Below are 16880 nucleotides of genomic sequence, written 5' to 3'. Positions count from 1 at the left end.
CAGGATCAACTGGCCTCCAAAGGCTCTATCAAGGTTTTCCGATACGTGGATGATTTCCTGGTGCTATTCCCTGCCAAGCTAGAAGATGCCCCTGCAGAAGTGGAACGAATTTTCAGTGCCTTCGAGACAACGTTTCATGGCTTAACCTTCACGAAAGAACTTCCAAGGGATGAACACATACGCTTTTTAGATCTTGAACTCCATCTGGGACGCAAACACATCTGCTGGGCCTACGCTCCCCGGTCCAAGAAGCAACTTCTCCCCTTTTCGTCGGCACACTCAAGGACAGTTAAGCGCGCTGTTGCACTCGGAGCAATGAAGAACGCCCTCTCACGCAGCTGCCTACACAAGATACACCGCAGCTTCAATGACCAGCTTAAGCGCCTCAAAGATAGTGGATTCCCGGAACCCCTCCTCTCAACCTTCATTGAAGTCTCGGTCCGAGACATCAGGTGCCCAAAAGAAAAAGTACGGCCTCCACTCGACAGATCGAAATTAGTTGTCCTACCCTATGTTCATGCAGTCTCGCATCGAATCAAAAAAGCGGCTGGAAGAACAGGTGTGAGTGTAGTGTTTTCAGCCCCGAACAAACTTTCATCTTTGTGCAAACGCGTCAACGGAAATCCCCCCGACTCCCAATCCTGCGGGAAGAATCACGCTCCGCCCTATGTACAGTGCAAAAAAGAGATCGTGTACGAGATTCCCACGACCTGTGGCAGATCGTACATCGGCCAGTCGGGACGTTGTCTCAATGATCGTCTGCGAGAGCACGCGAACAACGTCAAGAACAAGCACGGTAGCAATTTAGCAATCCATTGCGCACACTGTGGGTGCACTCGGCTCCTGAAAAAAGCCAAAGTGTTGCGCCGATACAAGGACAATCTGGCACGTGAAATTTTTGAAACGTACACCATGATGTGCAAAGGCGCGGCTTGTGTCAGTGCCCCTTCGCTCACACTTACAGACAAGGAATTCAGATATCTCAGCCAGTAATCAGAAGCAGCTTGGCATAATGTCATAGTCACACCCATGCGCATAATTCCCTTCCTTCCATGTTCCCCCTCCCTTCTTTTTCTCGCCCTCTTTATATATGTGAACGCACAATAAACCAACTGTTGGCAGTCAGCGCCCGTCCTCGTTTTCGTTCTTAGTGTTTGTGTTCTTTAAGCGCTGCATTCTAATGGATCCGTACCAACGAGCTCGCCTCAACACCCTCTTAAGTTCTTAATCTCACTACCCACCTAATTATCTGTCTCCCCCCGACGCGTTTGCCATCTCTTGGAATCCAGTCAGTTACCCTTAATGACCACCGTTTATCCTGCCGACGTGCTACGTGCCCGGCCCATATCCATTTCTTCTTCTTGATTTCAACTATGATGTCCTTAACTCACGTTTGTTCCCTGACCCACTCTGCTCTCTTCCTGTCTCTTAAGGTTATAACTATCATTTTCTTTTCCATCGCTCGCTGCGTCGTCCTCAATTTAAGTTGAACCCTCTTTGTAAGTCTCCAGGTTTCTGCTCCGTAGGTAAGTACCGGTAAGATGTAGCTGTTATATACCTTCCTCTTGAGGGTAGACTACCATTCATGATTTGATAATGCTTGCCGAATGAGCCCCATCCCATCCTTATTCTTCTAGTTATTTCACTCTCACGGTTTGGCTCCGCAGTTACTACCTGTCCTGAGTAGACGTACTCCTTTACAACTTCCAGTGTCTCGCCACCAATTGCAAAGCGCTGTTCTCTGCCAAGATTTTTTCCGCATTACTTTAGTTACATGCGTACTAATTTTCACACCTACTCTTCTACTTTCCGTATCCAGTTCAGTAATCATGAGCCGTAATTGGTCTCCCGCGTTGCTCATCTATGCAATGTCATCAGCGAATCGCAGGTTACTGAGATACTCTCCATTAACTCTTATCCCTAATTCTTCCCCATCTAGGGCCCTGAGAACCCCCTGTAAACACGCGGTGAATAGCATTGGAGAGATCGTGTCTCCCTGCCGTGTCGCCCTTCTTTATTGGGATTCTGTCGCTTTCTTTGCGGAGGACTATAGTGGCTGTGGATCCGCTGCAGATTTCTTCCATTATGTTTATATAGGCTTCGTCGATGCCCTGATTCCGCAGTGCCTGTATGACTGCTGATGTCTCCACCGAATCAGGATAATGAGACATTTCTTATTTATTTATTTAGTTCTTAACACCCTCCTGGCCAAAAGCGTTCTGGAAGGGAGTGAAAACATGATTTTCATTACTGATAAAATGTGTAGGTAGTGCAGAACGAAATGGATGGCCGTCGGTGATCGTGGCTACAGGAAAGTGATCCCAGTCAACAGATGTTCTGGGGATAAAAGAATATCTGCACGTTTTGGATAGACATCACATAACACCAACTTTATGAGATGATCGCTTGTAGCCGAAACGTGAGAAGGTGGAAAAGTAAGCGAGCCACGAAACATAATAAACGCAGCTGAAAAAGCTTACGACGAGAAGCCAGCCCGAGTAACTTCTTCGTGGCAGTAATCCTTGCGTGACGGCTGTGCTGACGAAGCGAGCATAATCATTTGCGAATAATACAAGTGCATTTCTTAGATTATTAGAACCTCCAGTATTCGCAAAAAAGTACACTAAATTTTGTAGGCCGCAATTCTAGGGAATTCGGGAAGGTGCTTTGCAATGCTCACAAAACGCATGTTGCAATACTGACAACATGCGAAAAGCAGCCACCGAGAAAATACAGACAAGTACGCCTGTAAGTATTCGTGATGCACGCGTAAGATACACAGACGCCCAAAGCGAGCGAAAGCTATGTAGTGAGAACCAAAATTTAAAGTCAACAAAGAACGAAAAGAAAGACAAGCATACGAGAAGTTGCGCAAAGTTTGCGAAATAAGTGTTAATAATGAGAGTAGTGTGCTCGTCATAATATACGCGACGTTCGTGTACCCAGGAGGCCACCCGTCCTGAGCGGCGACGCGAGAGACCTTGGATAATCACCATGGGGCACCGGCCAATGTATGCAGCACAACGACCGAGACGACTGCACCATGAACGAAAGCATCGTAAGTTCCGTTGAGGAATGAAACGCCCCAAATTGTAGTAATTGTGGCTTGCCTTCCGTCCTCGCCGATAACGTGCTTCAGCTGGCTCCATAGAGTTAGTACAAACTCTAGAGGAAAAGCTGGGCCGAAAAAGCGCCGGCCACAAGAACACCGCCATTACTGTACCTTTGTGAGTGTGTGAAATCGGCTAGAATGTGAGTAATACTGGTAATAAAAATCAAACACCGTAACTTCGACAAATTAGCAACATGCACACAGTGTTTAACGCTTGTTTAAAAGATTTCGAGGCAAGGTTTAAGGCCATTTAGGCATTTTACTGTGCGCGGAACCGCGACTAAGGAGGATGCGTTTGCAGGCACTTTTGCTAGATGGCGCCATCATATCCACTTGAGTTCGAGATCGCGGCCGATTGCGCGTCTTTTGACCGAGTTGTGAGTCGCAATGCGTCGTCTTCTGCGCTTTCTGTTCACACGTACTTACAAGTCGCCTTCACGTGAGCTCACTTTCATTAATTACGATGAAAACGTAATACTACCCTCAAGTCTAGCATTCGTCTCAGGGGCTGGTAACGCTCGCACGGTACAGTAATGGCGGCGCCCTTGTGGTGAGAGATTATAATGCATGGGCCCTATGGTGAGCTTTTCCTCTAGAGTCTATACTAACACTATGGCTGGCTCCAACACAAGTTCCAACATGAGCTGTGAAGGTCATTGCAGTGACGCCAGAGATGTACATGTTTTTTTTTTCAGAGCAGGAATTACAGCAGTCTGGCCAAGCGAGGAGTGAAAGCGACCAAAACGAGCCAAAGGCATGTAGTCAGAATTATAAACGCAATTATGTGAAGCCAACAGATATCAAAACGGAGTCAAGGAGAGGAAAGTAGCACAATTTTTTGCTAGACTGAAATGAAGAACGATGACTATGGGAAACTGAACCGAACGAAAAAAGTTTTGCTACGTACAACACGAACCCACCCTGATGCATGATATAGTGGGCCACAACAGTTATGTGGTGGGGAGTGCGGTGCGACACAGCTCATGAAGACGTTGCGAAGCGGATGGACACTTTGTGTAAATTCAACAGTTGTTTGTATAAGGAGGGCTTGCCAGGCACACCAACTGCATTGTGGCCTCTAAAAGGTTGCCTGTGGTACTGTGTAACGTCGACCATCAAGTTCGCGCAGACGAGTCAGTTTCGTCGAAGGTAATTTACGTTAATGCGAGCTGTATCAGAAGCAGCGTTCACTGGCATATTCCTGCGGGGGTCGTATGCTGAGTGATATGTTACGTTTATTACATTTATATAAGGGCCAGAAAGCCCTTCATTCAGTCGAGATCTCGGCAGTCATGCAGGCACAACGCAAACAGCGTGTAGATGAATCGCATATAAAAATAGTGGAAGGAATCTACAGCGGCTCCACAGCCACCATAGGCCTCCATAAAGAAAGTAATAAAATTCCAATACACAAAGCAGGAAAATATCATCTCATATGAGCTATTCACCGCGTGTTTACGGGACGTTTACAGAGCCCTGGATCGAAAATAGTTACGGATAAACGTTAGGGGAGAGTACCTCAGAAACCAGCGATTCGCTGATGACATTGTCTTTCTGAGTTACTCAAGGGACGAACTGAAAATCACGATTACCGAAATGGACAGGGAAAACGGGTTGGTTGGTCTGAAAATTAATATGCAGCAAACTAAAGTAATGTTCAACAGTCTGGGAAGAAAACAGCTGTTTGCGCTATGTTGCAAGGCACTCAGATCATTAAAGGAAGACGCGTATTTAAGGCAGGTAGTGACTGCAGTTGCGAGCCATGAGATTAAAGTAACGAGACGAATAAGAATGAGGTACTGGGCAGGCATTCTCAGATCATGAATGGTAGTTTACCAGAATCCCTCGAGAGAAAGGTATGTAACAGCTGCATATAGCAGCTGCACCGGTGCTTACTTGCGGGGCAGAAACAAGGATGCTTGCGAAGAGGGTCTAACTTAAGTTGAGGACGACGGAGCGAGACATGGAAAGGGAAATGATAGCTGTAACATTGAGGGACAAGAGCATGGCACAACGCGTCAGGGTACAATTGTGTGTTAAGGACATTTTAGTTGACATCAAGAAGAAATGCCCAGGGGCAGGGTGTGTGGCGAGGAGGCAAGACACCTACTGATCATTAAGAGTAACAGTGTGCATTCCAAAAGAAGGCAAGATGTGGACCGAAAACTGGGTGGGCAGATGAGATCAGGAAGTTTGTGAGGGTGACATGTATGCAGTGAACACAGGACCAGAGTAACTGAACACGTTTCCCTGCAGCTGGCGTGATCTACTGACGGTGATGATGAGAACGATGATGCAGAGCAACCAGAATTGAGGTCAGACAAGCCCCGCCGCCACAACTGATGCTACACTAGAAGAGGCGCAAGGTTTAAACCACGGAAGAAACAAGAGAGGAGAGAAAGTGTCTCTTCCATCCTTTAAGCCCTGCACCTTGCTATGTACCAAGTGACAGAACATGCTATGCTGCTGATTTACACAACCGCTGATGTAATTCACCCACTTACAACCTGCATCGCGTGGTTGATTGCTGAATGTCGTTACAGTGCGTCTTCCCGCGTTTACCTCATTGTGCGATATCTACTCTAAGATCGCCAACTTTCACGGAATTATTGTTTCTCTGCAATGATGCATGTTGTTGGGTGAGTCAGGCTTACACCATTGAACAAGATGCGGTGCAACAGAAACAAGGACGAGAAGCGAACGACATCGAGAACCTGTTCTTTTCTACTCCCCACGAATCCCTGTTTTGTGCCGTTAGGTCATGTATCGAGAATGATGGTGTCGTATGTTTCCAGAACACTAGCGGTTTGACCCTGAAATATTGTGTTACACTTCTTAAGTTTTATCTTGAATCAACTAATCAACCTTCAGATAGAGCAACTGAAGTGTCGCGCTGCTAAGCGCGTGGTTGACGGTGCAATTCACAGCATAGAGGAAGGCAACAGGAGAGATCATTGCGCAACGCGAAAGAAAGAAAGGAGAAAAAGTAGTTCCTCAGGCATGCAGCCTTCTCTTGTCCCCATTTTGCCGATGGGCTCCGGAATATTTTTTGCTGTGTTCGCTTACTTAGCGTAGCAGTGATGAGTGTTAGCAAAATAATAGAGCATGCGAGCTTTACTAGCTAGTTCTAAAGCAATGGTTCGTGCAAGGCTGCCCATGAAGTGATGCGATAGCGCTTGAGCTCATATCTAAACCTATGTGTCTTGATCCCGCTTTAAAGTAGAGCTTCAATCGTGCATTTCACCATACGTTAGTGTAGCTGATCGCGCAAGTTAACGTCGCTTGAGCAACAAGCTATTATCGCGCACTGGCGACACGCAACGCTGCTCCTCCGGCTAATTGTTCCTTTATTCCGAGCACCCCGTTATACCTGTATGTGGTCAATTTGCGCGCGCAACAAGCAAATCTGATCGTCTTGGTGTTTACTGAAGCAGCAGCTGTGGACTACACGTGGTCTATCTAGGCGATATTTATGGTTTCTGTTCTAGGGGTGTGGGAATATTCAAAAATTTTGAACTACTGTTATGTGTCCTCGTTCGATTTGCGCCAAAAGTATCCTCAGCTATGAACCTGTGCCAACTAGCTCCAACCAGAATTCTGTTACATTACTGTTCGACAATTCTTCGAATAGTATTGAATTCGCATTCGAAGTGGCGTCATCGCTATTCCATTGTAAAATTCGCTATCGCGCATCCCTAGTTTCTGCGTGAAGTTTCGCATACAAATATAATACTGATCAGTTCGTAACTGCGAGTGACTTCAAGAGTGCGTTTTCTTTCGAGTGAGGTCGCTGGTGTCTATGTTTATTGCCTTGTTTGAACTTCTGCTCTGAAATCGTTCCCTTTATACACAGGTTTCGCAGTACCTCAAGAAAGTGGCAAATGAAGCACGACGTTGGAGTGGCATTTTTCTCTCCCCCCCCCCCCCCAAAAAAAAAGCTCGCCAGCCTTTGTCCTGCCATAATTGCGGCAAACGCAAAGATTGGTGATCCCTCCGTCATAGGAATCGGTATAACACGAAAGTAAAACGGGTCGTCACAGAAGTAGGTGATTGTTTATAGTCCATTGGTATGTTGTCACTAGGCTAACTGATGAATTGGCGAAGACACAAAACATGAACGTTAACTCTAGAAGAAAGGCTGACAACCAAAAGCGCGCGCGCACCGACTAACTTCGTCTCATTCAAGAGCTGGCCACTACGGTTGCCAGCCTACCTTGCGTCAATTCCCCCTCTCAAGAGCGACCGTCCCAGTCGATGGGTTCAGGGTGCAAGAGGACGGCACTATGAAGAAATGAACTTACTTAATATTGCCACGTGCGTTTCTTATTATTACTTTTGCGGTATTTCGTTTTCGCCCACAAAGACTGTCCGCAACGCTCAGCGCAAACCGCGCCTCATTGTACGAGAAGCTTCCCGTATATTGTAGATCGTTTAGTTAAGATTGCGCGCAAGACGCGAACACTCGAGCTTATTCTAGAGTTTGCGCGGCAACCAGCGATAACGCTGTAATATTCGACGCCACATGTATAAATACCGACGCGCTTCACCGCTTGTAAGATTTTATCGACGGCTGACGCCCTGTTCGCCGATATCATTGTACAGCATGTATTGCTGTAGCTTGAGTTTTCATTTCCCGGCCACAAGTTCGGCCAAATAAAGAGTTTCAGCTTGAACACGACGACTGCTGTCTTCGTGAATGTCACTACCCCGCGACAGTATGTACTGATGGGCCAGTTTATGAGCCATGATATTTGATGAAGCAGCGCACAAAACGACAAATTCACGCAAACATAAATTGACACAAACACAAGCGCTGTACTACAACTGATGCTTTATTGACGAAAGACCCGCCTTATATAGAATAATATGCACATGCGCACTGATAGAAGTGAACTTGATCAATACCACAAAAAAATACACAACCAAAAGAAAACAAATTGCACAGTATGACAGGATTTATGATAACAATTGCAAACAATATATGATTATAGACCAAGGTATCGGCGCGCTTTTTTTAGAATGATACCGAGGAGCAACTGACACATTTGTCTTTCCTTTTGTCCATTTCCATTTCCTCGAGTATTTCTCTTGTTACTTCTTGCGTTCCTTGTGCACAACCTCCGTACCCGTTAGAGTGGGAGCACAGCCACAATCCCTACACTGAAAGGCCAAATGTCCAGAATCTTTAGCCGTGAAGTGACGGTTGTGTTCCGTTAACCGCTTGTTTAGGGACCTGTCCGTCTAGCCAAAGTAAATCTTGTTACAGTTCAAAGGGAGCTTATAGATCACATCTTCCGTGCAAGTGACGTAGGGGCTACTGTGCTTGATTTCGCACGGGTACGTGTGCTTCTTTGCAGCATTCAGTGAGATTGTCGGGCCTGTGCAAAAACGTCAGATCACTGAGGCAAAAATTAACATCACTGAGGCAGCGCACAACTTCTTAAGGGCCAAAATGGCGTCGTAACACTTCTCCGACAGCCCACGGTGTCGGATAGGTGTCCACACTGGCACGTAGTCACCTGTTTGGTAGTGGACATTCCGTCGGCCCACGTTGTAACGGCGAGGGTCGGTATCCTGCTGCGTGCGAATGCGGTTCCGAGCAAGCTGGCGAGCTTCCTCGGCTTTCTAAATGAAGTCGTCAACACTGTCATTTCTGCTGGTGTCGTGTTCTAGTGGGAGCGTGGCGTCTAACGGTGTGGTGACGCGACGTCCGTAAACAAGCACGAATGGTGTAAGCTCGGTGGTCTCTTGCACAGCTGTATTATAAGCAAACGTCACATGCGGCCAAATTTCATCCCATGTTTTGTGTTCCTCATGTTTTGTGGTCGCCTCATGTACGGGTTCCCTTTCTCGGTCATTAGGTCTGTGGCGGAATGAGGGGTTGAAAAAAATGAAGGGGCTTAAAGTTAGGAAGCCTTCAGAGAATATGAAGGATTGCGAAGTGGTACCTTACGTACATAAGGTTTCTCACAACATAAAGAAAGTGGCTGAAAAGCAAGGTGTCAGCGTGGTTTTTTCCGCACCATGCAAATTGGCAGGCTTGTGTGCGAGGACAGGTATGGAGGGGAAAAGGAACAGGCTTGTCAAGTCAAGCACATGAAACCCTTTGTTGAGTGCAAGACTGGTGTATTTACGACATTCCACTGGCGTGTGGCAAAGTTTATATTAGGCAAACGGGCAGGTGTATAAATTAAGCGGTTGCAAGAACATAATACATCCTTGAGCGCGGACTTGGGAAGCAATTTGGGCTGTTCGTTGCCGCAGTTGCATGAAATGCAAATCAAGTAAGCCGATGTTCCATCGCACCACCAGTTTTGGTAGGGGAAAGGCAAGATATTCGCGGGAGATTTTAGAAGCATTTCATATTGCGAATCATAAAGATAATTGTGTCAGCGATACGTGCCCTGTCCTCTGACGTCGAAAGAACGTGCCTACTTAGCGGAAAAGTAAGTTTGAGTGTCACGTGTCGTGGGAAGTGACGGTGATGAGCATGCGTGAGAAGCCTTGTGCGGCAATGCAATTTCCAATAAAGCACAGTTGAAAGTCCAGCGTTCGTCCATTTGTAACACCTTCTTCTTGTGTACGTGTTTCTTCGCTTTCGCTGGTATCCCGTGTTCCACATCCACACACATAGACAGCATGTCAGCCATTGTTCTGTTTAATCGCTCCGTAAAACCGTTGGTTTGAGCACGTTAGGCTGTGGCCTTCCGGTGGTTGGTGTGCGTCACCTTGGCGACCTGTTGCAATAATTCCGCAGTAAATGCTGAACCGCGATCAGTGATGAGAAAAGTTGGTGCACCATAACGCAACACGATGTCGTGGACGAAGAATCTCTCGACTTCGACAGCAGTTCTCCTGGGCACAGCTTTTGTTTCCGCATAACGAGTTAGGTAGTCGGTTGCGGCGATCACCCATTTGTTGTCCGGGGATGACGTAGGAAATGGATCGAGAAGATTCATTTCCCACTTGCTGGAACGGCGCTGGAGGCGGATCCAAAGGATGGAGGAAGCCGGCAGGCTCGACGGGTGCAACTTTACACCTGTGACTGTCACGGCAGGTCCTGACAAAGCGCTGAACTGACGTATATAGCTGGGGCCAGAAGTATTTTTGGCGTATGCGCGCTAACGTCCTCGCAAAGCCTAAGTGACCGGCAGTGGGGTCGTCGTGGCACATCTGCAAATCTGCCCCACGCAGTGCCGTTGGAACGACGAGAAGAAAAGTTTCCTGCTGTTCTCGAAATTTTTCTTGTAGAGAACATTGTTTCAAAAGGCAATACGATGTCAGGCCTCGGGAGAGCTGGCGTGGGACAAAAACGTCTGCTCCCCGAAGATAGCGGATGACAGGAAGCAGCTCAGTGGCCTGACGTTGATGTTCAGCCATCCGCACCTCGTCGGCGAAGCCAAGAAACGGCAAGCTTTCTTCCATGTCGGATGATGCCACAGGAATAGGGGCAAGAGATAGGCAGTCAGCATCGGTATGCTTATGTCCGGATCGGTAGACGACAGTTATGTTGTACTCTTGAAGGCGAAGGCTCCAACGAGCGAGGCGGCCTGATGGATCTCGGAGATTGGCAAGCCGACGAAGCGAATGGTGGTCACTGACCGCTCGAAATGGCTGACCGTACAGATAGGGTCGAAACTTGCTGGTGGCCCAAACGACTGCAGCACTCTTTTCGGTGGTAGAGTAGTTAGCCTCTGCTTTTTGTGAGACTGCGGGTCGCGTAAGCGATCATACGTTCTACGCCGTCCTGCGATTGAGCTAGAATGGCTCCAAGTACTACGTTGCTGGGGTCCGTGTGAACCTCAGTTTCCACAGTGTCGTCAAAATGTGCCAGCACTGGAGCTGTCTGAAGTCGCTTGCGTAACTGTACGAAAGCCTGTTGTTGCTGTCCGTCCACACGACGGGTACATCTTGTCGCGTTAGTCTCGTAAGAGCTTCTGCAATTTTGGAGAATCCTTCAACAAAACGACGGTAGTAGGCGCAGAGGGCAAGGAACCGCTGAACAGCCTTCTTGTCTTCAGGACGAGGAAACTCGGCAACGGCAGTCAGCTTGTCTGGGTCTGGTTGAACACCGTCAGGGCTCACCACGTGGCCTAGAAACTTAAGTTCCTGGTAGCCAAAGTAGCACTGTTCGGGCTTGATAGTGAGGCTTGCCTTGCGTATTGCTGTGAGTACGCTTTTTAGCCGTGTGAGGTGTTCGTCAAACGTGCTTGAGAACACAACGACGTCGTCCAAGTATACAAGACACGTCCGCCACTTAGGCCAGCGAGCACAGTGTCCGTCATTCTTTGAAATGTGGTGAGAGCGGAACAGAGGCCGAAAGGCAGTATGGGATGCCGTGTCGATGGAAGGACGCATCCCAACATAAACGTAACAACTGTTTATTAGCGAAGTAGCAGCAGCGGGGCGAGCATACCGACGCTGCGCTTAGTCGGGAAGCGAAGGAAGGGTCACTTCCGAGCTTGGCAGCTTGGTTTTACAGCCACCGTCGGTGACGTAAGCCTCCGGTGACGCTGCGGTGGCGCTGTCCCTTATCAGTGGCGTGGTGTAGCATGCAGCCGTGTCACGCCGATCTAGATAGTGATGAGGCGGAGGCTGCGCCGGTTTGTGCGCAGTGTGTTGCCACATCACCCTCCCGCGGAGTGCAGAGCCCTCAGGGTCTGTAGAAATCTGGGAAGCGCACCAGACGTCCAGAGCGTGTCGTGACCGTAGCGGGCTGCGACGTCGGCGGCTGTGGATAGATGCCTGTGGATGGAGTGGCGCTGCCCAGTTCGTTCGAGGCGACGTATGCGGGCTTGAACCGGTCAATGGAGACGCGGACGTCGTTCCCTTTCAGGGGCATAGTGAAACTTTTGTTGTCGCGATGGACGACCAGGTAGGGTCCGCTGTAGGGTGGCTGGAAAGGCCTGCGGACGGTGTCGTCGTGGAGGAAAGCGTGCGTGCACGATGCTAGCTCCTTGAAGACGAAAGGTGTAGGCTTGCAGTGGTGGGCTGCAGGTAACGGGCGTAAGGCCACGATGGTGCGTCGGAGCACGGCGACAAAGTCGGTGGGTACGGGTAAAAAGTTGGGCGAGTTGGTATTTGTTCATGATGACTGAGGGGCGCGAGAAAACGGCACACTACGAAAAGCACACAACCACTGTCGTGCGGCAAGGCATACATCGGGCAAACTGGTAGATGCCTCAACGTGCGTTTGCGAGAGCACAGCAGCTCCTTAATAGGAAGGCCGTTCACACATCTGGAGATGCATTGCAGAGGGTGCGATCAGGGTAGCTGCAAGCCTACATTTGAGCAGACAACTGTAATCTACAGGCACAGAGGCTCCGCTGAGAGGGAGATTATAGAAGCCCTCTTTTTCCAGAGGGAGGGGCGGGATTGCATCAGTCACTCCTCTATCATTCTGCAGGAAGGGGAGATGGCCTATCTACAACGTTACTTCACGTAGGTATGCCGGGCATATGGTTTTATATTTTTTGGTCGACTCGTTGAGTTAGATTTGATTTCACTGCGGTATAAATATGTCTTTCCTGAATAAAATAATTCAGTTGCTAGTAAACGCGTCGTCCCGTGTTTTTTTTGTTGTGTGCCGTTTTCTCGCGCCCCTCAGTCATCATGAAGTCGGTGGGATCTGACGTCGTAGTGCTGGATGGCAGTGCAGCGAGAAATTCCCCTGGGAGAGGGAGTGGTTCCCCGTAGACGAGCTCTGCTGGTGTAGCGCGGATGTCCGGTTTGAAGGTGGCGCGAAGACCGAGGATGACGGCTCGGATGAACTCGAGCCAGGTTGAGTCCGGGTGGCACATAATGGCTGCTTTGAATTGTCAGTGGAAATGCTCGATCATTCCGTTGGCGCAGGGGTGGTAACTGGTGGTTCTCAAGTTTTCGAAACCCATAGTCAGCCCGAGGAGCCTGAAAAGGTGCGACTCGAACTGTCGTCCTTGGTTGGTGGTTACGCGGCGGGGAGCCGAAACGAGCAATGCAGCCGGTGAAGAAGGCCGAGGCGACGTCTTCCGCGGTGATTCCCTCGATGAGCCATGCCTCGGGCCATCGAGTGTACCGATCGATGGCGCTGAGGCAGTAGCGATAGGGTCCAGCCGGGGGAAAGGGTCCTATGATGTCGAGGTGGACGTGCTCAAACCGACCAGAGGGCCGAGGGAATGTTCCGAGTGGGGACGTGACGTGCCTCGTGACTTTAGCGCGTTGGCATTGAATGCAGGAGCGCGCCCAGGTGCGACAATCCCGCTGCATGAAGAGCCAGACGTAGCGGTCAGCCACGATGCGTGTCGAGCGCGTATGCCGGATGGCTAAGGTTGTGGAGCTCGTTGAAAAGACCGCGGCGATGGGACAGGGGCACATAGGGCCTGCTTCGTCCTGTCGGCATGTCGTAAAGACTGCGGTTGTCGACCCTGGGATGGGTACTTGTAGCAGCTGAAGTGGGACCTGCCCTTGAGAAATTCCTCCAGTTCAGCGTCCGTAGGTCTGAGCCTCGGCGAGGACATCCGCTGTTGTCAAGATGGATGGATGGATGGAGTGATGGATGCTAATGAGCGTCCCCTTTATAACGGGGCGGTGACATGTCTGCCACCATGCTCGAAGAAAAAAGAAAAAACTTCCTTGTTCACGCTGGCCTAATATCTTATCTACATTGATTGAATCTATGTTATTATACCAAAAAAAATTATAAATTCATGGTCTATCTCTCTGCCTCTTAAGGCAGAATGACCTTATTTTTTGCCCATTATTTATTTTTGTACTTTATCTCTACTTTGCTGCCACCAATACTCTAACCGGTCTCTTGCTTATTTATATCGCGGACGTGTTCAGCTTTCCATTGTTGTCCCTAAAACCCAAGGCTTCCCTGCAGACTCGTGCCCACAAGTATATCTGGGTGAATATCGCCACATTCAATCAGTACATGTTCCATCGTTTCCTTAGTTCCCCCGCAGCATGTAGATTGTTCTTACTTCGTTACTGAATCTCCCTTTATAACTACGCGTTCTAAGGCAGCCCGACCTTGCTTCAAACAGTAAAGCGCTTCCCCTTGAATTATCATAAAACCTTTCCCTCCTTATTTCGTTTTTTTCCCTTTCGGTAGTTACTCAGAGCCGGCTTCTTTTCCATCGCTGTCATCCAATAAGTCCTCCGCCTCTCTGACCTTCCGCTTAATGCTCCTTGTTGCCATATCGCCCGCACTGCTAGACGTATATTTACTGGTGAGGCCTCCTAGTTCTTTTTCTCCACTGCGTGTCAACGCTTTTTCTATACAAATACCTGAAACCTTCTCTGCCCATCTACTCTTCTTCATTTTCCTCAGCCTCTCTTCGAATCTCATTTTGCTCTGAGCTTCCCTCACTTCAAAGCCTGTGCCCATCCCATATCACCCTTTACAGCCTCATTTGCTCGTCTTCCCGTGAGCGCCCAACGCGAGGCGGCCCACCGTCCTTTGTTTACATCCATTCCTGATTGTATCTCTGACTTCATGCACACCCACGGAGTTCCCAATGAAAGCCCCGGGACCATCACACCACTTCCACAGCCCTCGAAGCACCTCGTACCTATTGTATCCCCATAAGCTCTGTGCTTCATAATTGCAGTATTCCTCTTTCCCTTTGCTACCGATGCTTTCTCTTGTACCTCCATATATCTGTCCCTCTCATTTACCCATACTCCGAGGTACTTGTACTTCACTTACCCTCGGTACTTTTTGGCCCTGTATGAAGACCGCATGGTCTTCGTCATCATTGATACCATCAATCCACATTTTGTTGCGCTAAATCCAAGTCCTAGAGCCTCACATTCCCTTCCACATGTATCTGCCAGTCGCTGTATATCATCTTGACTGTCCGCAAATAAGACAATATCATCAGCATAAAATAGACCTGGAAGCTTCTGCTCAACCATCGTGCCGACCTGTTTGTGCGACAAATTAAATCCAATTTTACTACCTTCTAGCGCTTTTTCCATCCTCACCGTGTACAGCATGAATAACAGCGGGGACAAAGGACATCCCTGTCTCAGCCCCTTGCTAATTTCAACGCTGTCCTTGCTACTTATTCCTTCCCATTCTATACAAACTATATTTTGTCGGTATATTTCCTTCAAAAGCTGTATACAGTCGTCCCCTATGCCCACTTCTTTCAATATATCCCACAAAATTTCCTGATTAACGTTGTCATACGCCCCGGTGATATCTAGATAAGCTACGTATAAGGGCCTGTTTTCTATTTTGATATTTCTATACACTGGGTAAGAACAAAACAGATTATCGTCTAACCGCCTGTCGATTCGAAATCCATTCTGAAGTTCTCCAAAAATATCATTTTGTTCTACCCACGCTTCTATTTTTAATTTTACTGCCTGCATCGCCAACCTGTATACACCAGAGCACGGCAGTCTCGCACCCAGGCTGCCGGCGGGATACTCTCGCACCCAGACGCCCCGGCCATTTTCTGCTGGGCTGCCGAGGCGTGTATCCTTTACCATAAGTTAACATGGCAAGCCGCAGCTCTGGGACTTTAAAATGCGAAAAAGTGCCCGTTCCCGCCGGTTCCGCTTACAAGACGTCGTCTGGGCACCACTGCGTCGTCTTGGGATGTCAAAACAACCAGCGCAAGAGGAAGAAATTACTGAGCGCTGTCTGTGAAGATCACAACACAACGCGGGAATCGTGCCGGTGCGGCGTTTTCAGCTTGCACAGATTTCCATCCGCAACGAAAAACGCCGAGCTTCGCCGCCAGTGGATAATTGCAGTGAACAGGAAAAACTACGAGCCCAGTGCAAATGCACGAGTAAGTACACTTACTGCGTGTATTCAAGCGTGACGCCAACTATTTCGTTTTACACCAGTAATTCGCGTGATACGCAGGTATGTTCCGAGCACTTTCTGGACAACAAGCCTTCCGAGCTAAACCCCGTGTCCAATTCTTCGCCTTGGGTACACCATAAGGTGAGCCTTTTTCAAGTTTTATCCGTGCAGAGCTTCCAAACAGCTGTGTTCACAGCTGCGAGCTCATGCTCGCAGCGGTGCATTTGACCATTAAGTGCAAAGGTGCCGTAGGCGACTGCATATTTTCCTGCTAGTCCGCGTCGTTTGTTTCTATTGAATACCGTGAAAATGAACAATTTATTACATTGCGTGAGTGCTGTTGTGCGGAACAGAGATCAGTCTGTTGGTTTTAAACATGGATTTTAAATTTTTTAAACCAGGAGCGTCAGCAAGCTGGTACGGCTTCGAACAAGCTGTTATACAGGTGTTACTCGGTGGACTGCTGATCACGATTAAGCCCAACAGGAATCAAAATTATCAACACTGACTGGCTCCCTTTTGCAACTTGCTTGAATGAGCCAGTCACGATCAAGAAGTTCGATCCGGATCACGCCCGATCGCGATCACAAGTGACCGTGTGACACCGGTATTAATTGAGACTGCAGTTAATGGGCTAGTTTCATGGAATCAAAGTGCATTCCCCGTGTGTTCCTGACGAGGCGGAGTGGTGGGGGCGTTAATTTTACGTTTACGTACTCTGTCAGAGTGCGCTGCAACTGCACATATATACCTGCATCTGACCCACATATGTTGTTTTGACTGCGCATATGGATTAATGTTGTAAACACTGCACTTCCAATATTTCCAATGAATGCTGGTTTAGCACTCATTCCAGTGTAGTGCTCTTAAGGGTTTGCACATTGCATTTGGCCGTGTGTGTTTCTCTTTGAGTGCTTAACATCTTCACTGCATTTATTAGTATTGCTTCATGAAGGAAAAAAAAAT

The 16880-nt window shown here is 48.4% G+C and overlaps 1 protein-coding gene across 1 annotated transcript in view; it reads left to right on the top strand.

Moving 5' to 3' along the window:
• The window catches only part of LOC119384162 (acid phosphatase type 7-like), a 515431-nt gene that overhangs the window by 248312 nt on the left and 250239 nt on the right, over positions 1 to 16880 (top strand). Inside the window, 2 exon segments of the mRNA XM_037652450.2 lie at positions 2947 to 3014; positions 3016 to 3058. Coding sequence (XP_037508378.1) covers positions 2947 to 3014; positions 3016 to 3058 — 111 coding nt within the window.

This window comes from Rhipicephalus sanguineus, chromosome 2 (assembly GCF_013339695.2).
Source record: "Rhipicephalus sanguineus isolate Rsan-2018 chromosome 2, BIME_Rsan_1.4, whole genome shotgun sequence".
Lineage (NCBI taxonomy): Eukaryota > Metazoa > Arthropoda > Arachnida > Ixodida > Ixodidae > Rhipicephalus > Rhipicephalus sanguineus.
The sequence above is the reverse complement of the archived record's forward strand: the minus strand, read 5'-3'. Positions and strand labels throughout refer to the sequence as shown.